This window comes from Anser cygnoides, chromosome 29 (assembly GCF_040182565.1).
Source record: "Anser cygnoides isolate HZ-2024a breed goose chromosome 29, Taihu_goose_T2T_genome, whole genome shotgun sequence".
Lineage (NCBI taxonomy): Eukaryota > Metazoa > Chordata > Aves > Anseriformes > Anatidae > Anser > Anser cygnoides.
Genome location: NC_089901.1, coordinates 3,738,148 through 3,758,385, shown reverse-complemented (window position 1 = coordinate 3,758,385; position 20,238 = coordinate 3,738,148). Strand labels below are relative to the sequence as shown.

Genomic DNA, 20,238 nt, shown 5'->3' with positions numbered 1-20,238 from the left:
CCTTGACCTCCACGTTCCCATCCCCATGTCCCCAAATCCCTCTTGACCCCCATTTCCTCATCCCCACGTCCCCATCCCTCCCCAACCCCATTTTTCCGCCCCCACGGCCCCATCCCCATGTCCCCATGTCCCCCACCCCCCCATGTCCCCCCCACCTTGTGCGCCAGGGACTCGAAGATGCCCCAGAAGAGCTTGCGGGTGAGGTGCAGCTCCTCCTCGGAGCTGACCCCGTAGTTGGGCCAGCCGCTGGGCAGGCAGTAGTACTTCCAGCACCGCTCGTAGTGGTTGGTCAGCAGCTGGGGGGGCACGGGGGGACATGGGGACACCCGCCGGGGGGGGGGTCCCCAAGATGGGGGGGGAGAGGGGACACACGTCGCGCAGCGCCCACCTTGAGCGGCATCTTGGCGAACTCGTTGAGGATGGGCACGTCGAAGACGAGGCGGCGCAGGAGGTGCTGCAGCATGGACGGACGGATGTACCTGCGGACGGACGGACACGGGGGGGGGCGTCAAGGGGCTGGGGGAGCGGGGGGGACAGGGGGGTGAATTTCGGGGTGTGTGTGTGGGGGGGGAGGTCCCCACCGGCACAGCGCCATCAGGCACTCCTCGATGACGTCCCGCTGCGCCTTGGTGAGCGAGCGGCCGCGGGAGAGGCGGTAGATGGTGTGCAGCATGGAGTCCACCATGATGGCGCGGTGCTCAGTGCCCGCGAAGAGCGGCGCGCACTTGGTGATGAGCGGCAGCACCGCCACGCACAGGTAGCGGTTCAGCGCCAGCGCCATCTCCGTCGTGCTGAAGGCGGCCTGGGGGGGGGGGGGGGGGAACCGGGGTCGGCATACGGGGTGGGGGCACATGGGGTCGGCATACGGGGTGGAGGGATTTGGGGGGATGGATTCTGTGGGGAGCGCCCGGACCCGGCCCGTGGGGATGGGGGAGGTTTTTTTTTGGGGGGGGGGGGGGGGCTGTTCCTGCCCCCTAGGGCAAGGGGACCCCACGGCCACCTCATGGGATGAGGAAAGTTTTGGGGGGCCTGTTTCTGTCGCCTAGGGCGAAGGGACCCCATACCCATACCATGGGACGAGGGGACCCCAGAGACACCTCATGGAAGGAGGGAAGATTTGGGGGACCCCGCACTCAGCCTGTGGGACGAGGGGACCCCATCCCATAAGACAAGGGAAGGTTTGGGGGACCCCATACCCATCCCAGGGGACAAGAGGGACCCCATACCCGTCCCAGGGGACAAGGGAAGATTTGGGGGACCCCATACCCATCCCAGGGGACAAGAGGGACCCCATACCCATCCCAGGGGACAAGGGAAGGTTTGGGGGACCCCCACACCGCCCCGTGGGATAAGGGGACCCCACACCTGCCCCTCAGGACAAGGAAAGGTTTGAGGACCCCATCCCCATCCTGTAGGACAAGAGGAGGCCCGGGGCACCCCCACACCACCCCGTAGTGCCAGGGGACCCGCGAGACCCCCCTCAGCGGGGCAGGGTAAGGTTTCGGGGACCCCCCCGCACCCCGTCTCACCGTGTCGAGCGAGGCGGCCGCGCGCATGTCGGGCAGGAAGCCGACCTCGAGCAGGCGCAGCAGGAACTCCTGCGTCTCGATGCCGTAGACGCGGTCCAGGAACAGCACCATGGGCGCCTTGTGGTCCGGCACGAAGCTGGCCGACATCCGCGGCTCCACCAGGTTCCCGTCTAGGGGGGTGTGCAGCACCCATGGGTGCGGGGTAGCACCCCCCCCCTTCCACCCCCTGAACCCCCCCGGCGCCCACCTTTGCCGAAGGCGGGGATCTGCAGCGGGAGGCTGATGATGCCCACGAGGTCGTCGAGCGGCACCAGGGAGCGCAGGATGGCGCGGATGCGCAGCGCCTCGCCCTTGCCCGCCTGGATCAGCTGCGGGAGGCGAGCGGGGGGGGGGGGGGGGGTTGTGGGGTGCCTGGCACGGCCGGGGACACCCCCGGGGACACCCCCAGACCCTCCCCCCCAGCCCCCAGCCCCGGTCCCTACGTGCATCTCGGGGGCGCAGCGGCCCAGCAGGTCGATGAGGGCGGCGTAGAAGGACATGATGGCGTTGCCCAGGTGCACCCGGTTCTCCTCGTGCGGCTCCTCGGCCCCGAACCTGCGGCGTGGGGACAGACGTAGGGGTGAGGGGTCCCCCGGCACCCCCCCGGTGTGCGGGGACACCCGACATGGGGACGTTCGTGCGCCCCCAACAGCCTCGGGGTGCGCCCATGTGTGGGGTCCCCGTCTCGGTCCCCATCCCCATCCCAGTCCCGGTCCCCGTCCCGGTGCCGGCCCCAGTGCCCGCCCCACGCACAGCTCTCGCCGCCGGTCCTTCTTGATGGTGGGGCCGTCGCGGGCCGGGTCCTCGGAGATCTTGATGGCGTCCTCGATGGCGGCCAGCAGCCCGCTGCCGCCCTCGCCCCGCAGCGCCGGCCCGAAGCACTCGGGGCGCCGGATGAGCAGGCGCACCACCACGTTGGCGTTCTCCTCCACGCTCTCGCCTGCAGGCACCGGGGGCGTCAGGGACCCCCCCCCGAGGGTGGGAAGGTGGCACCGAGACTTTGGGGGAGGGGAAGCTGGGGGTGCCCAGACCCCGGGGTGCAGGGGTGGAGAGAGGGGGAGAACCCAGGGGGCAGTGATAAGGTCAGGAGTGTGCAAGGAAGGGCAGGGGGCGGGGATGGGGGCTTGGGGGGCACAGACTTGGGGTGCAGGGACTCGGGGGGCGCAGGGATTTGGGGGCAGAGATGTCAGGGTGCATGGACTTGGGGGCGCACAGACTTGGGGTGCAGGAACTTGGGGGCAGAGATGTTGGGGCGTGGGGACTTGGGGGCGCACAGACTTGGGGGCACAGGGATTTGGGGGCACGAGGATTTGGGGTGCAGGAACACGGGGACAGAGACCTCGCGGCGCGGGGACTTGGGGGCAGAGACCTCGGGGCACACAGACTCGGGGGCAGGGGGACTCGGGGGCAGGGACATCGGGGCGCGGGGGCTTTTGGGGGGGCGCGGGGTGCCGACCGTTGACGAAGACGGCGAAGCGCAGGAAGTCGAGGTAGCGCTCGCCGCCGCAGGGGTTCCAGCCGATGTCGGGGTACCCCTTGGAGAGCAGCATGGGGCAGCTCTGCAGCCCGCAGCTCGCCAGGTACGTCACCACCTGCAGGGCACCGGCCGCCGGGGGGGGGGGGGGGGGGGTCACGGCTGCAGCCCCCTCTCCACGACCCCCTCCCCGCGCCCCCCCACCCCGTGCCTCCCCCCGCACCTTCTCCAGGTCCTGCTCCTTCAGCGCCAGCGCCAGCTCGTTGTTGTCGATGACGGAGGCGGCCGCCACGTCCAGGGGGGTCGAGCCCCGCATGCCTGGGGGGGGCACAACATTGGGGTGGGTGCGTGGGGGGGACCCGGGTTGGGGGTGCCAGGCTGGGATTGGGGCACCCCAGGGTGCCAAGGATGGGGTGTGGGGACCCCCAGGGTGTCAGGGTGGGGACCAAGGGCGCCGGGTGGGGGTGCAGGGGTTTTGGGGTGCCAAAAGAGGGGCAAAAGGGCTTTGTTTTTTTGGTGCCCCCCCCTCCCGCCCCAGGGCACCGAGCTGGGAACGGGGGCCACCAGATGAAGGCCGTGGGCACCCTGGGGAGCTGGGTGGGATAAGAGGGGCACAAAGAGCCCGGGGTGCCCGGAGGGGGCGCGGGGGGGCAGGAGGGGACCCGTGAAGATATTTGGGGGTGCGGGGGGGGGCACGGAGGGGGGGGGAGGCTCACCCAGGCCGATGCTGCTGTTCTCCAGCAGGTAGCCGAGGTGGTCGAACATGGAGCGCTGGTTCTGGCGGCTGATGCGGCAGAAGTAGCAGAGGAAGCGGCAGCAGTTGGTCACCATCTTGGGGAAGCGGATCTCCTGGGGGGGGGGGGGGGACACACGCGTGAAAAGGGGGCCGGGGGCGTCTGGGGGGGGCTAGAGGGGGGGGTTCTGGGGCTCACCTTGGACTCGCCGCCGCCCAGCACGCTGACCATCACCTGCATGACGGTCTCGTGCATGCCCAGCGCCCGCATCAGGTTGGGGTGCTGGTAGAAGACCTTGTTGTTCATGATGTTCCTGGGGGGGGGGGGGGGGACACGGGGGCGTCACGGAGCTGGGGGGGGGGGCACCGGGGGGGCCTCGAGGTGATCGGGGAGTGGGGGGGTAGCTGGGGGGGCATCGGGGGGTGGGTACGAGGTGCTGGAAATGGGGTGGGAGAGGGGACACGGGGTGCTCACGAAGGGGATTCGCGGGGGCAAACGGGGGGGGGGGGGGGCATGGGGTGTTGGAGCTGGATACAGGGTGCTGGAGGGGACACGGGGTGCCCACAAAGGGGATTTGGGGTACCCAAGAAGGGGATGTGGGGTGGGAAATGGGGATGGTGGGGTGCCCGGGGGGGACATAGGGTGGTGGAGCTGGATATAGGGTGCCAGAGGGGACATGGGGTGCCCGAAGGACCCTGGGGTGCCCATGAGGGGCCGCGGGGTGCCCGCGGGGGGCCGGGGGCGCACCCGATGCTCTGTATCATCAGGTTCTCCTCCTCGGGGCCCATCTGCACGATGAGCAGGGAGCGGATCTGGCCCAGGCACTCGAGCAGCTCGATGGTGTCGGCGACCGAGTGGGCGCTGATGGTGTAGGCCTTGGGCAGCGCGCGCACCAGCTCGCCCAGCCCGTCGTACTGCCGGTGCAGGAGGCTGAACATGGCGCGCACCAGCTCGGGGCTCTGGATGAACGACTCCTGCGCCCAGTGCACCATCGTCTGCGAGATCAGCTCCTGCAGCGTGCCTGCGGGGTGGGGGGGCAGACGGGTGGCCAGAGCTCAGCCCGTGCTGGCGGATGGCTCTGGCGCCTCGGGGATGGTCGGGCACAGCCTGAGCCTGCCAGTGCCGTGGGGACGGCTTGGCTGGTGCCTCGGGGACAGCTCTGATGGCACCTCGGGGACAGCTCTGATGGCTTTTTGGGGCCAGCTCCGTTGGCACCTTGGGGACAGCTCGGCCATGCCTTTGAGCTGGCCCTGTTGGCACCCTGGGGACAGCTCCGATGGCGTTTTGCGGCCAGCTTGGGTGGCACCTTGGGGACAGCCCCGTTGGCACCTCAGGGACAGCTCGGCCATGCCCTAGGGACAGCCCTGCTGGGGACCTGGGGACGGCGCGCATGGTCCCAGCCCCCCCCCCAAGTCGCGTCCCCCCCTCACTGGGCACCGGGGGCTCCTCGGGGGGCGCCTCCTCCTCGGGCGCCTTCTTGCGCAGCCCCACCACCTTCTGCACCAGTCCCAGCAGCCGGTGGTGCAGCGACGTCTCCTCCGCCTCCTCCTCCTCCTCGCCCGCCAGCTCGATGCCTGGGGGGCACGGGGACGGGTCAGCAGGGTGGGGGGGACACGGGGAGGGGTCAGCGGGGTGGGATGGGGAGCTCACCGCAGTGCGCCAGCAGGTCGTTGTGGAAGTCAAGCAGCTCGTCGCGGATGTCCTCGGGCACGGGGCACTCCTCCTCGTCCGCCCCCGCCTTGTACTGCAGCAGCATGTTGATCTGGGGGGGCGCGGGGGGCTCAGTGGGTCCTGAGGTCCCCTGGGGCACATCCCCGACTCCCACCGCATCCTCCGGCACGGCCTTGGGCACGTTCCTGGGCACGTCCTCGTGCACGGCCCCATGCACAGCCCCGTTTCCCATGCGTGTCCCCATCCACGTCCCCATTTCCCACCCCACACGCGTCCCCGTTTCCCATGCACGTCCCCAGGCCGGGGGGGGGGCACCTGCTCCTGGGGGGGCGAGCGGAACTCGCGGGTGCGCCGGGCGGTCTCGGCGGCCGACATGGTGAGCGCCCGCATCAGCTGCCCGTAGCGGCGGCGCTGGTCGTGCTGCAGCCGCTCCACGTGCCGCTCCGAGAAGGCCACGATGGCTTCGACGCGGTGCTGCAGCTCCCGGTCGCAGAAGTACTGCAGCAGGTTGCACATCTGCGGCCGCAGCGTCAGCGGGGGGCACGGGGACCCCAAGGACGGGGACCACACCCCCACCCCCGGGTAGGGTCCCCTCACCTGCAGCTTGACCGACTCGGGCAGCTTCATCTGCAGCAGCCCTTCCTCCAGCCCCTCGTCCTCCTCCTCCTCCTCCAGCTCGCCGGCCTCAATAGCCTTCTTCCGTGCTTCCTCCTCCTCCTCCTCCTCCCTCTCCTCCTCCTCCTCCTCGCCGGCCGCCGCCTCCCGCCGGGGCTCCCCGAAGACGCGGGGCTCGATCATGCGCAGGACGCGGCGCACGTCGGCGTCCCCCAGCGCGCCCACGGCCAGCAGCGCTGACACCAGCTTCAGCACCGGCACCAGCTGGAACTCCACGCTGCCGCCCACGGGGTCCCGGGCGTGGGGACCCCCCCCGGCCACCGCCTCGGCCAGCATGCGGATGGCCCGAGCGCCCAGCGCGCCCAGCGGCACCCCGGGGCTGAGCGGCGCCCGCCCGCCGCCCGCCGCCAGCACGAAGCACGGCTCGGCGAAATGGGGCTGGGGGCGCAGGCAGGCGCTGGGCCCCACGCCGGGGGGGCCGGGCACGCGGCTGCCGTCGGGGAAGAGCGTGATGCTCTTGGTGGCCTCGGTCATGGGGATGATGAACTCGGCGCTCATGGAGGCGCGGGCGCGCTGCGCGGCGTCGAGGTGCATGGCCAGCAGCAGGTCGTAGTAGCCGGCGCGCAGCGGCCCCGGCAGCTCGGGGCTCTCGATGGCGAAGAGGAGCTGGGCCTGGTCCACGTGGCTGCAGAGCGCGTGCGCCACGCGGTTGTTGCCCAGGGCGCACACGGCGCAGTACAGCTTCAGCGTGTGCCACTGGAAGCGCAGCAGGTCCAGGCGCTCCGACAGCTCCATGATGTCGATGCACCTGGGGGGGGGGGGGGGGGAGAGGGGGGCACGGTGAGGGGGGGGGTCATTTAGGGACCCCGGGGATGGGGGACGTTGGGTTGGGATGTTTGGGGACCCCATGGATAGGGACACTTTGGGGTGGGACACTTGAGGACCCCAGGGATGGGACACCATCTGTCCCCAGGACAGGGGCACCCGGGGTCCCCGGGGATGGGGTGCATTGAGGTGCGGACACACGGGCACCCCAGGAATAAGGACACCTTGGGGGGGACACTTGGGGACCCCAGGGATGAGACACCTCAGGTCCCAAGGACAGGGACACCTGGGGACCCCAGGGGTAGGGTACATTGGGGTGGGACACCTGGGGACCCCACAGATAAGGACACCTTGGTGTGGGACAATTGGGGATCCCAGGGGTGGGACACCTGGGGTCCCAAAGACAGGGACACCTGGAGGTGGGACACTTGGGGACCCCAGGGATTGGACACTTGGGGACCCCGTGGATAGGGACACCTTGGGGTGGGACACCTGGGGAGAGACTCCGGCTCCCCCGGGGGGGGGTTTGGGGGTGTCCCCGACCTGTTCTCCTCGGGGATGTGCAGGGCCATCATGACGAGGGGCTCGGAGCACTGCACGGCCCAGCCGTGGCGCTCGCTGATGCGCGCGGTGTCGACGGCCAGCGACTCGTTGGGCATGCGGCTCCAGGTGACGGGGGCCAGCAGCTGGATGGCCAGCCGGGGGGGGCACTGCGGCTCCGGGTTCCTGCGCTCGCTGCTGAACATGGCGGCCGAGATGGGCATGATGTTCTGCGGGGGGGGGGCGCGGGGGGGCTCAGCCGGGCGAGGGGGGCACCAGGGAGCCGGGTCCGACTCCGTAGACCCTCGCTGATATCCCACAGACCCACTGTGATGCCCCATCGATCCCCCCCCCCCAATACCCTGCAGACCCCCAAAGATACCCCATAGATCCCCCCCAATACCCCACAGACCCCCCCAAAGATACCCCATAGATCCCCCCCGATACCCCACAGACCCCCCCCAAAGATACCCCATAGATCCCCCCCGATACCCCACAGACCCCCCCCAAAGATACCCCATAGATCCCCCCCGATACCCCACAGACCCCCCCCAATACCCCACAGACCCCTGCCAACACTCCCCAGATCCTCCTGACACCCCAAAGACCCCTCCAACACCCCCCAGACCCCTCCAACACCCCCCCACCAACACCCCCCAGGGTCTCCCCATACCCCCCAACACCCTCCCAACCCCGCCCAACACCCCCTAGACCCTCCCCAAACACCCCCCAGACCCCCTGCAACACCCCCCAGACCCCCTCCAGACCCTCCCCTTACCCCCCCCTCTTCCACCACCCCCCCCCTTCCACCACCCCCCCATTACCACCCCAAAAGGCCCCGGGACCACCTTCCCCCCCCGCCCCCCCCCCCAAGGACCCCAGCCCCCAGTGGGCGTCCCGGGGGGGGCACCTTGAGCTTGCCCAGCTCGAACTGGACGACGTTCTGGCTGGTGGGGAGGGCGAAGACGGCGGGGAAGAGCTTGGTGTTGGGCTCCACCTGGAGAAAGGGGGGGGGTCAGCGGGGTGGGGGGCATCCCCCGGGATGGGGGGGGCACTCAGGGGGGGGGTCCCACCTGGAAGAAGGTGTTGATCTCCTTGCCGTTGGCCGTGAAGGTCATGAGCCCGGTGGCCAGGTCGAGCAGGCAGCCGATGACCAGGTCGCTGTGGCTGACGCGCGCCTGGGGGGTGCTGCTGGCGAACTCCCCCCCCCACACCATGTAGCAGTTGCTGCGCTTGATGCTGGGGGGGGGGAACAGGGGCGTTAGGGGGGGATTTGGGGTGTTGGGGTGGGGATTGGGGTGTTTGGGGGGGGAACGGGGAGGGATTTGAGGGTGTTGGGGGGAGGAACTGGGAGGGAATAAGGGGGAAATTGGGGGCGTTGGGGAGGAATTGGGGGTGTTGGAAGGGAAATTGGGTGTAACTGAGGGGGGTTGGGGTGTTGGAGGGAGAATTGGGAGGGATTTGGGGGGGGGGGGAAATGGAGGTGTCGGGAGGAGGAATTTGGGGGAGAGAATAGGGGGTGCCCCCCACGTCCCCAGCCCCATGGCGTCCCCCCCAACGTCCCCAGACCCCCTGTATCCCCACGTCTCCAGCCCCAAGGTGACCCCCCCACACTCATCACCAGCCCCATGGTGCCCCCCCCCTCAATGCCCCCAGCCCCATAGTGTCCCCCTCAGTGTCCCCATGTCCCCCAGCCCCCTGGTGTCCCCCTCGATGTCCCCATACCCCCAACCCCATAGCGTCCCCCTCCACATCCCCATTTCCCTGGTGCCCCCAGCCCCCCGGTGTCCCTCTCAGTGCCCCCAGCCCCATGACGTCCCCACGTCCCCCAGCCCCTCGGTGCGCCCCCCTCCCCAGCCCCCCATTGCCCCCCGGCACCTGTCGTGCACGTTGCCCTTGTCATCGCCCATGGTGACGGTGACGGTGCGCACGCGCGAGAGGTCGAAGGCGGCGTCGTGCTGGTGGTAGTCGGGGGTCACCCAGCCCACCCAGACGCACGAGGGCTCCTGCCCCGCGAAGATCCGCACCGAGTAGTAGTACTGCGGGCACACGGCTGCTGGGGGGGGCTGCGGGGGGGTGGGGGGCGCGCCACGGGGCGGGGGGACACCAGGGGACGAAGGGATGGGGACCATGGGGACGAAGGGACGGGGACCGTGGGGACCATGGGGACAAAGGGATGGGGACGAAGGGACGGGGACCGTGGGGACCATGGGGACGGGGACGAAGGGACAGAGATGGATGAAGGGATGGGGACAGGGATTAAAGGGTTGGGATGGGGACCGTGGGGACGGGGATGAAGGGACGGGGACCGTTGGGATCATAGGGACAGGGACCATGGGGATGAAGGGACAGGGACTGAGATGAAAGGGTGGAGACCATGGGGACAAGGGACTACGGGATGGGGACAAAAGGACAGGGACCATGGGGACTGGGAATATGGGATGGGGACAGAAGGACAGGGACCATGGGGACAGGGACTACGGGATGGGGACAAAAGGACAGGGACCATGGGGACTGGGACTATGGGATGGGGACTACGGGGACAGGGATGAAAGGATGGGGACCGTGGGGACAAAGGGCTGGGGACCGTGGGGACAGAGACCATGGGGATGAAGGGATGGGGACCTCGGGGGGATGGGAATGAGACAGGGACGTGGTGGCACAAGGATGGGGACCACAGGGACATGGGAACGGGATGGGGACATGAGAATGGGGGGGGGGGGGGGCGGACTGGGGGTCTGGGGGGGGCTGCCCGCCCCCGTACCGTGGTGGTGTTCATGATGACCTCGGGGTCGTCGCGCTCGTCGGGGACCACGTCCTCCTCCAGGCGGGGGACGGTGGGCACCGCCGGGGGGGGCGCGAACGGCGTCTTCCTGGCCTTGAACAGAAACCTGGGGGGGGCGGGGGGGGCAGACCACGGGGGGGGGGCATATTAGGGCACCCCACCACCCCCAAGACCCCCCAGGGGGGCACCCAAGGGGTCTCCCCCCCCCACCACTCACCCCCTCCGGGTCTTGCCCTTCTCGGTGGTCGCATCCTTCTCGTTCTCCCCGCGGGGCTGCTCGCGGGGGGCTGGGGCCGCGGGGCCCCCCCCGGGGGGCTTCTCGCCCTCCCCTTCGCCCTCGGGGGGCCGGGCGCCGGCCGAGCGTCGGAGGCGCTCGAATTCGGAGAGGGGCTCGAGGCCGGCGTCGTCGGGGGGCTCGGGGGGGGCCTGGGGCAGCGGGGTGGTGCCGGGGGGGCAGCGGAAGTGGGGGTGGAACTGCACCGGGAGGCTGAGGCGCAGGAACAGCAGCTCGGGGGGGGCGGCGGGGGGGCCGGGGGCACGGCGGGACAGGCGCAGGCAGGGCGGCGCGTCCACCGTCCCGTCCATCCGCGTCACCTGCGGGACCCCCCCCCCGGGGACACGGGGTCACGGCACGGGTGGGGGGCATCAAGGGGCTGGGGGGGGTGGCAGTGGGGGCCCATGGGGCTGGGCGTCCCCCCACCATAGGGACCTGTGGGTATTGGGGTGCCCGTGGCGACGTGTCACCCCGTTACGGGGACCCGTACGCATTGGGGACCCCATGAGGGGCATGCGCCCCCCCAGCACAGGCCCCCACAGGTACTGGGGACCCCGTAGGTGCTGGGGACCCCATAGGGACGTGCATCCCCCCACCACATGGCCCCATAGGCACTGGGGGCCCCATAGGGATACGCCTCCCCCCCCCGAGGTATTGGGGACCCCATAAGAGACATGCATCCCCCCACCACAGCCCCCGCAGGTATTGGGGGCCCCATAGGGGTGTATCCCCCCCCCCCAGGCATTGGGGACCCCATTGGGCCGCGCCTCCCCCCACCACAGGACCCCAGAGGTGTTGGGGACCCTACGGGGACACGCCTGACCCCACAGCTACTGGGGACCCCTTGAGGGACACCCCCCCCCCCCAGCCCCGGGGCGGGTGGGGGGGGGCTGACCTCGAGCTGGGGGTGGTCGGGGGGCACGGGGGCGAACTGGGGCAGGCTCTTGCTGAACCAGAGGGTGAGGGGGCGCTTGGTGTTGATGGCGAAGGGCTCGAAGCCCTCCTGCAGCCCGCAGATGGTGAAGAAGCGCAGGCTGCCCACGTCCTGGCCCAGGTTCAGCCGCCCCGCCTGCTCCAGCCCCAGGCTGCACACCGGCACGAAGCCTGGGGGGGGGCGGGGGGGGCGCGACATGAGGGGGGGGTCGCGATATACCGGCGGGAGGTCACGATATAGTGGGGGGAGGTCACGATATATTGGGGGGAGGTCGCGATATACCGGGGGGAGGTCACGATGTATTGGGGGGGAGGTCGCGATATATTGGGGGGGAGGTCACGATATACTGGGGGGAGGTCGCGATATACCGGGGGGAGGTCACGATATACCGGGGGGAGGTCGCGATATACCGGGGGGCGGTCGCGATATACCGGGGGGAGGTCGCGATATAGCGGGGGGAGGTCGCGATATATTGGGGGGGAGGTCACGACATACTGGGGGGAGTTGTGATATATGGGGGGTGGGTCTCGACATGTAAGGGAGATTGCAACATAAGGAGGGGGTCATGATATATCGGGGGAGTCATGATATATGGGGGGGCCGTGACATGGAAGGGGGGGCCACGACATATGGAGGGGTCCGCAACATGTCGGGGGGGGGGCCACGACCTGGAAGGGGGAGGGGGGGTCACAGTATGTGGGGGAGTCATGATATATGGGAGGGCATCGCGACGTGGAAGGGGGATCGTGACACACGGGGGGAATCGCAGTATAGGGAGTGGGTCTCATGCCATGGGGGGGGGGTCACGATGTGGAGGGGGGATCGCGGCACATGGGGGGGTCGTGACATAGGGGAGGGGGTCGTGACACGGAAGGGAGATTGCAATATAGAGGGTGGGTGTCGTGACATATCGGAGGGCCGCAACATATGGGGGACATGGCCTATGGGAATGCCGTCACGCCACACGGGGGGGGGGTTATCACGACACACCGGGGGTTATCGCGACACACGGGGCGGGGGAGGCGTTATCACGCCGCGCTCACCGTCGCCCACTTCGAAGTCCTTGAAGGCCAGCTCGGAGCCGGCGTCGCTGATGAGCACCTCGCCGTTGAGCGTGAAGGTGATGTGGCTCTCGGCCAGGTCGATCATGCAGCCCACCACGTCGCCCGCCTGCCACGTCCGCCCGAACGGCTCGCTGCCCACGTGCCAGCGCTGCGCCTGCGGGGCCGGAGCGTTGGGGACGGGGGGGGGGCACCCACCTAGGCCCTCCCCAGTAGGCGACGGGGGGCGAGAGGGGGCGATAGGGGTGCGATAAGGGGCGACAGGGGGCAGCAGGGGGCTCACCCGGTGCCCGTTGAAGACGTAGGCGAGCTCGTCGGCGCCCAGCTCGATGTCGGGGCGCACGTGGGGCCGCGCCCAGCCCACGCGCATCTCCCCGGTGGTGACGGCCTCGAACTCGAAGTACCACTTGCCGCTGCGCACCGCGTAGCTCCGCTCGGCCCGGAAGATGCGCATCTTGTCGGGGCGCCCCCGCGGCACCCCCTGGGCGGCTGGGGGCAACGGGGCGTCAGCACCCCCCGGGGGGAACCCCAAAGGCACCCGGCACCCTCTGCACCCCCAAATGGCCCCCAAAGGGCCCCCAGTGTCCCCAGATGGCCCCAAGTGTCCCCAAAGGACACCCAGTGTCCCCAAACGGCCCCCAGTGTCCCCAAAGGACACCCAGTGTTCCCAAACGGCCCCCAAATGGCCCCCAGTGTCCCCAAATGGCCCCCAGTGTCCCCAAGCAGCACCCCAAAGGGCGCCCTACATCCCCAATGGGCACCCTACACCCTCTTTGCCCCCGCCCCAAAGAGCGCCCCCAAGCAGCCCCCAGTGCCTCCAGTGCCCCCAGTACACCCCAGTACCCCTGGTGCCCCCAGCACCCCCAGTGCCCCCAGTCTCTCCCAGCGCCCCCAGCGCCCCCAGCGCTCACGGCTCTCCTGGTCGGGGGGCTCGATGTTGTAGCCGTAGCCGATGAGGGTGCGCACGGCCTCGCAGAGGCTGTCCCGGTTTGTCTTCTTGGTGCGCTCGTCCAGCAGGTTGTAGGGCACCAGGCGCGGGTTGCGCTTGTTCTTGATGTCCTGGGGACGGGGGCACGGGGGTGGGGACATGGGGACACGAGGTATGGGGGCAGGGGGACGTGGGGGATGCTGCTGCTAGAGGTGTGGGGACACGGGGACGCCGCTGCTGTGGGTGTGGGGACACGGGGACGGAGGGGACGCTGCGGCTAGGGGTATGGGGACACCGCTGCTGTGGGTACAGGGACATGGGGACACCACTACCGGGGGTATGGGGACACCAGGACATGGGGACACCACCGCTAGAGATATGGGGACACGGGGCTATGGGGACATCGCCACCGTAGTGCCAGGGATGCGGTGAGCATGGGGACACCGGGGACACCGCTTCCATGGGGAAAGGGACGCGGGGACACTGGGGACACCACCACCGGGGACATGGGGACACGGGGGACAAGGGGACACCGGGGAGGTTGAGGACACGGGGGGGGTGGGGGTGCCACCACGGGCACAGGGACGCCGGGGAAATTGGGGACGCCGCCGCCGTGCGCACGGCGAGACAGGGACACCGGGGGACACCGGGGGGACGCCGGGGGGACGCCGGGGGACGCAGCTCCGGGGCTGGGGGCTGGGGGGGGGTGCGGGGGGGCCCCCACCTGCACGATGCTGTAGGTCCAGCCCTGCTGCACGCGGTCGCGCGCCCACACGTTGTGCGCGTTCTCGGCCAGGCGGTCGACGAGCGTCAGCTGCGCCGGCGTCAGCCGCACATGCGCCAGGTCCAGCGGCGCCGGCTTGTACCCGTTGGACATCACGTACCTGGGGGGGGGGGCACGGCTGGGAGACCCCCACCCCACCCGGGGACACCCCCCTCCCAGCGGGGGGCTGGGATGGGGACCCCCACCCAAGTTGGGGACTCCCAAAGGGACACCCCGAGATTTGACCCTAAATAGGGACCCCCTCCCCAGTTGGAGACCCTGCTGGGGAACGCCCCCAAATTGGGAACCCAAGTGGGACCCCCCCGGTTGGAGACCCCCAAATGGGGACCCCCCAGAATGAGACCCCACTAAGGACACCCCAAAATGGAAACCCAAATGGGGACCCCCCCCAAATTTGGAGACCCCCCCCAAGAACACCCCAAACCCATACCCCAAATGGGTTCCCCCCTAATCGAAGACCCCTAAAGGACCCCCCCCCCCAAACCCATACCCCAAAGGGCCCCCCCCCCCAATCAAAGACCCCCTAAAGGCCCCCCCCCCATTTGGAGACCCCCCCCCCCCCCCCGCGCCCCTACGTCTTGGGCAGCTTGATCTTCCTGAGGTTCTCCTCCGCCTTCTCGTCCGCCATGCCCACGTGGCAGCCCAGCGCCAGCAGCGTCCTGGGGGGGGGGGACACAAGTGGTGGTGGGGGGGACCCCAAACCTCAGCCCCGGCCCCCCCCCAGTCCCCGGCCCCCCCCTCACTTGAGGGTCTCCCCGGACATCTGCAGGTTGTAGTTGCGCTCGGGCTCGGGCAGGCTGTGGAAGTCGAGCAGGCAGGGGTGCAGGCGCTGGTTGTCGTCGCGGACCTGGGGGGGCACCGGGGGGGGGGGGGCTCAGCAGGAGCCTGGGGGGGGCTGCGGGGGGGCGTGGGGGGGGGGTTGGGGGCACTCACGGGGCCGTAGGTCCAGCCCTGCTCGATGCGGGTCAGGGCCCACAGCTCGTGGATGTTCTCGGCCAGCTTCTCGCGGATGCGCTCCAGGTGGGGGGGCAGCACGATCTTGGGGGGGGGGGACAACGGCCGTGGGGACCCCAAAAACACCCGGGGGAGGGGACAATGACAAAATCCCCTCCCTTCTCCCCCCCCCCCAACTCCATTCCCCCCCACCCAACCCCGTCCCCTGAGCGTCCCCAAGCCCCCCAACCCCCTCCCGAAGCCCCCCAGACCCCAGACCCCAGCCCCATTTCCCCCATTTCCCCCATTCCCCCCTCCCCAAGCCCCCCAGCCCCAAACCCCATTCCCCCCCCCCACCCAACCCCATCCCCTGAGCATCCCCAAGCCCCCCAGCCCCCAAACCCCAGCCCCAAGCCCCTCAAACCCCATTCCCCCCCCCCAACTCCATCACCTGAGCATCCCCAAGCCCCCCAGACCCCAGACCCCAGCCCCATTTCCCCCATTCCCCCCTCCCCAAGCCCCCCAACCCCATTCCCCCCCCACCCAACCCCATCCCCTGAGCATCCCCAAGCCCCCGAGACCCCATCCCCACTTCCCCCATTCCCCCAGCCCCCAAACCCCATCCCCAAGCCCCCCCCCCAGCTACCTCCCCTAGCCCCCCAACCCCATTTCCCCTCCCCCCCCGCCGCCCCCGGCCCCCCACCTGCATGGTGTCGACGGGGCAGGGGGTGAAGGCGGTGTGGGGCAGGGCCTGGGTGGGCCCCAGCAGGCAGCGGGCGCCGGGCCCCTGCCCCCCGTAGGCCTTGATGGGCTCCAGGCGCAGGCGCTCGCGGGGCAGCAGCGCCTCGGCGCAGGGCGAGTACCCGGGGGGGGGCAGGAACTGGAAGTCCCCGTGGCGGCCCCCCAGCAGGAACCGCAGCCTGGACGAGGCAATGGGGTGGAGAAGGGAATGGGGTGGGGGTCACGGCCCACCTGTGGGACCCCCGTGGGGTGACCCCCCTCCCCCCCCGGAACCAGGGGCGTTTGCCCCAAAGCCCCCCACCAGCAGCAAAGGCATCGGACGCCCCCCCGGTGTGGTCCCACGGGACCCCCCCCCCCCAAGGATTAAACAGCCCCAGTGTGACACCCCCAGCCCTATAGCATCCCTTATAAAGCATCCCTGGCCCCATAGCAGCCCCCATGCATCGTCCCCAGCCCCACACCACCCCCATGCACCACCCCCAGCCCCATAGCATCCCCTATGCAGCACCCCCAGCCCCATAGCATCCCTTATAAAGCATCCCCAGCCCCACAGCAGCCCCGTAGCATCCCCTACGCATCCTTAGCCCCATAGCATCCCCTATGCAGCATCCCCAGCCCCACAGCAGCCCCTATACATCATCCCCAGCCCCATAGCTGCCCCATAGCATCCCCTATGCATCCTTAGCCCCATAGCAGCCCCCACGAGGCATCCCCAGCCCCATAGCAGCCCTTATAAAGCATCCCTGGCCCCATAGCAGCCCCCTTGCATCATCCCCAGCCCCACATCACCCCCATGCACCACCCCCAGCCCCATAGCATCCCCTATGCAGCACCCCCAGCCCCATAGCATCCCTTATAAAGCATCCCCAGCCCCATAGCTGCCCCATAGCATCCCCTATGCAGCACCCCCAGCCCCATAGCATCCCTTATAAAGCATCCCCAGCCCCACAGCGGCCCCATAGCATCCCCTATGCAGCACCCCCAGCCCCATAGCATCCCTTATAAAGCATCCCCAGCCCCACAGCGACCCCATAGCAGCCCCTATGCAGCATCCCCAGCCCCACAGCAGCCCCTATGCAGCATCCCCAGCCCCACAGCAGCCCCATAGCAGCCCCTACGCATCCTTAGCCCCATAGCAGCCCCCATGAGGCATCCCCAGCCCCACAGCAGCCCTTATAAAGCATCCCTGGCCCCATAGCAGCCCCCATGCATCATCCCCAGCCCCACATCACCCCCACGCAGCACCCCCAGCCCCACATCACCCCATGCACCATCCCCAGCCCCATAGCATCCCCTATGCAGCACCCCCAGCCCCATAGCATCCCTTATAAAGCATCCCCAGCCCCACAGCGGCCCCATAGCATCCCCTATGCAGCACCCCCAGCCCCATAGCATCCCTTATAAAGCATCCCCAGCCCCACAGCAGCCCCGTAGCATCCCCTACGCATCCTTAGCCCCATAGCATCCCCTATGCAGCATCCCCAGCCCCACAGCAGCCCCTATACATCATCCCCAGCCCCATAGCTGCCCCATAGCATCCCCTATGCATCCTTAGCCCCATAGCAGCCCCCACGAGGCATCCCCAGCCCCATAGCAGCCCTTATAAAGCATCCCTGGCCCCATAGCAGCCCCCTTGCATCATCCCCAGCCCCACATCACCCCCATGCACCACCCCCAGCCCCATAGCATCCCCTATGCAGCACCCCCAGCCCCATAGCATCCCTTATAAAGCATCCCCAGCCCCACAGCGGCCCCATAGCATCCCCTATGCAGCACCCCCAGCCCCATAGCATCCCTTATAAAGCATCCCCAGCCCCACAGCGACCCCATAGCAGCCCCTATGCAGCATCCCCAGCCCCACAGCAGCCCCTATGCAGCATCCCCAGCCCCACAGCAGCCCCATAGCAGCCCCTACGCATCCTTAGCCCCATAGCAGCCCCCATGAGGCATCCCCAGCCCCACAGCAGCCCTTATAAAGCATCCCTGGCCCCATAGCAGCCCCCATGCATCATCCCCAGCCCCACATCACCCCCACGCAGCACCCCCAGCCCCACATCACCCCATGCACCATCCCCAGCCCCATAGCATCCCCTATGCAGCACCCCCAGCCCCATAGCATCCCTTATAAAGCATCCCCAGCCCCACAGCGGCCCCATAGCATCCCCTATGCAGCACCCCCAGCCCCATAGCATCCCTTATAAAGCATCCCCAGCCCCACAGCAGCCCCATAGCATCCCCTATGCAGCATCCCCAGCCCCACAGCAGCCCCTATACATCATCCCCAGCTCCATAGCTGCCCCATAGCATCCCCTATGCATCCTTAGCCCCATAGCAGCCCCCACGAGGCATCCCCAGCCCCATAGCAGCCCTTATAAAGCATCCCTGGCCCCATAGCAGCCCCCTTGCATCATCCCCATCCCCACATCACCCCCATGCACCATCCCCAGCCCCATAGCATCCCCTATGCAGCACCCCCAGCCCCATAGCATCCCTTATAAAGCATCCCCAGCCCCATAGCTGCCCCATAGCATCCCCTACGCATCCTTAGCCCCATAGCAGCCCCCACGAGGCATCCCCAGCCCCACAGCAGCCCTTATAAAGCATCCCTGGCCCCATAGCAGCCCCCATGCATCGTCCCCAGCCCCACATCACCCCCACGCAGCACCCCCAGCCCCACAGCACCCCCAACACCCCAGCCCCAGCCCCCCCCCCCAGCCCCACATCACCCCCACTGCCCCCCAGCAGCCCCCCCACCCCCCCGGCCCCTCACTTGACGCCGGCAGAGAAGCTGACGACGGGGAAGAAGAGGGCGTCGAGGTTGAAGTTCTCGAACATGCCCTGCACGGGGCAGCCGTTGAGGCGGAAGGAGATGCTGGGCACCCCCAGGTCCAGGCAGCAGCTCACCACGTCCCCCGCCGCCAGCGCGTGCTGCTGCGGGGACGCCACCGCGCGCGCCACCCCGCCTGGGGGGGGGGAGGGCAGAAAGATGAGAGGGGGGCGAGGGAAAAGGGGAGGGTGAAGAAAAAATACGGGGGACAAAGGAGGAGGAGGACGAGGAGGAAGATGAGGAAGAAGGAGGAGGATGGAGGATGAAGGAGGAGGACGACGGAGGACAATGCGAAGGAGGATGGAGGATGAAGACGGAGGAGGACAGAGGTAGAGCACGGAGGAGGAGGACGGAGGACAGAGGATGAAGACAAGGTGGACGGAGGACAGGACAACAGAGGGCGAAGATGAGGAGGATGGAGGCGAGGACAAGGAAGATGGAGGATGGAGGACAAAAGAGGAGGACAGAGGAGGACAAAGTGAAGGAGGACGGAGGACGGAGGATGAAGACGGAGGAGGACAGAGGTAGAGCATGGAGGAGGAGGACGGAGGACAGAGGATGAAGACAAGGTGGACAGAGGATGAAGATGAGGAGGATGGAGGTGAGGACAAGGAAGATGGAGGATGGAGGACAAAAGAGGAGGACGGAGGAGGACAAAGTGGAGGAGGACGGAGGACAGAGGACGAAGACGGAGGAGGACGGAGGACAGAGGACAGCAAAGGATGAGAAGGACGGAGAACAGAGGATGAAGACAAGGTGGACGGAGGATGAAGATGAGGAGGATGGAGGCGAGGACAAGGAAGATGGAGGATGGAGGACAAAAGAGGAGGACGGAGGAGGACAAAGTGACGGAGGACGGAGGACAGAGGACGAAGACGGAGGAGGACAGAGGTAGAGCACGGAGGAGGATGGAGGACAGAGGATGAAGACAAGGTGGACGGAGGATGAAGATGAGGAGGATGGAGGCGAGGATGGAGGACGGAGGAGGAGGATGAGGAAGACGGAGGATGGAGAAGGAGGATGGAGGACAGAGGACGAAGACAGAGGAGGACAGAGGAGGAGGACGAGGATGGAGGTAGAGCACGGAGGAGGAGGATGGAGGATGAAGAAGGAAGACAAGGACGGAGGACAGAGAAGGAAGATAAGGACGGAGGAGGAAGATGGGGATGGAGGATGAGGACGGAGGATGAAGATGAAGACAGAGGACAAAGATGATGAGGATGGAGGACAACGAGGATGGAGAACGAGAGTAGAGGAGGAAGACAAGGACGGAGGAGGAGGAGGCCGGGTACCTGCCCAGAGGTGGAGGCCGTCGAAGGCGAAGGAGTAGAGGTCGTCGCCGGCGCCGTTGCCCCCCCAGCCCTCGCCGCCCCCCGGGTAGGGGCTGTAGCCCTCGGCCATGGCCCAGCCGACGCGCAGGTGGGTGGCCTGGGCCGTGGCGAAGGGCTGCACGTGCTCCACCAGCACCTCGAAGTACCAGCGCGGGTACTGCGTCGAGCCCTCGTGCGTGCCCAGGAAGATGTTGGGGCGCACGCTGCGGGGAG

The 20,238-nt window shown here is 68.5% G+C and overlaps 1 protein-coding gene across 1 annotated transcript in view; it reads right to left on the bottom strand.

The window, feature by feature from the left end:
- The window catches only part of RYR1 (ryanodine receptor 1), a 60,847-nt gene that overhangs the window by 24,787 nt on the left and 15,822 nt on the right, over positions 1-20,238 (bottom strand). Inside the window, 33 exon segments of the mRNA XM_066984625.1 lie at positions 156-296; positions 389-479; positions 582-802; positions 1,530-1,699; positions 1,777-1,897; positions 2,012-2,123; positions 2,322-2,508; positions 3,025-3,160; positions 3,266-3,360; positions 3,759-3,891; positions 3,975-4,089; positions 4,524-4,797; positions 5,207-5,350; positions 5,427-5,538; positions 5,763-5,963; positions 6,045-6,870; positions 7,431-7,657; positions 8,338-8,424; positions 8,501-8,666; positions 9,306-9,466; positions 10,192-10,318; positions 10,430-10,806; positions 11,382-11,590; positions 12,464-12,638; positions 12,765-12,970; positions 13,393-13,540; positions 14,134-14,293; positions 14,769-14,852; positions 14,937-15,040; positions 15,127-15,231; positions 15,830-16,046; positions 18,638-18,830; positions 19,987-20,228. Of these exon segments, the coding sequence (XP_066840726.1) occupies positions 156-296; positions 389-479; positions 582-802; positions 1,530-1,699; positions 1,777-1,897; positions 2,012-2,123; positions 2,322-2,508; positions 3,025-3,160; positions 3,266-3,360; positions 3,759-3,891; positions 3,975-4,089; positions 4,524-4,797; positions 5,207-5,350; positions 5,427-5,538; positions 5,763-5,963; positions 6,045-6,870; positions 7,431-7,657; positions 8,338-8,424; positions 8,501-8,666; positions 9,306-9,466; positions 10,192-10,318; positions 10,430-10,806; positions 11,382-11,590; positions 12,464-12,638; positions 12,765-12,970; positions 13,393-13,540; positions 14,134-14,293; positions 14,769-14,852; positions 14,937-15,040; positions 15,127-15,231; positions 15,830-16,046; positions 18,638-18,830; positions 19,987-20,228 (6,067 nt within the window).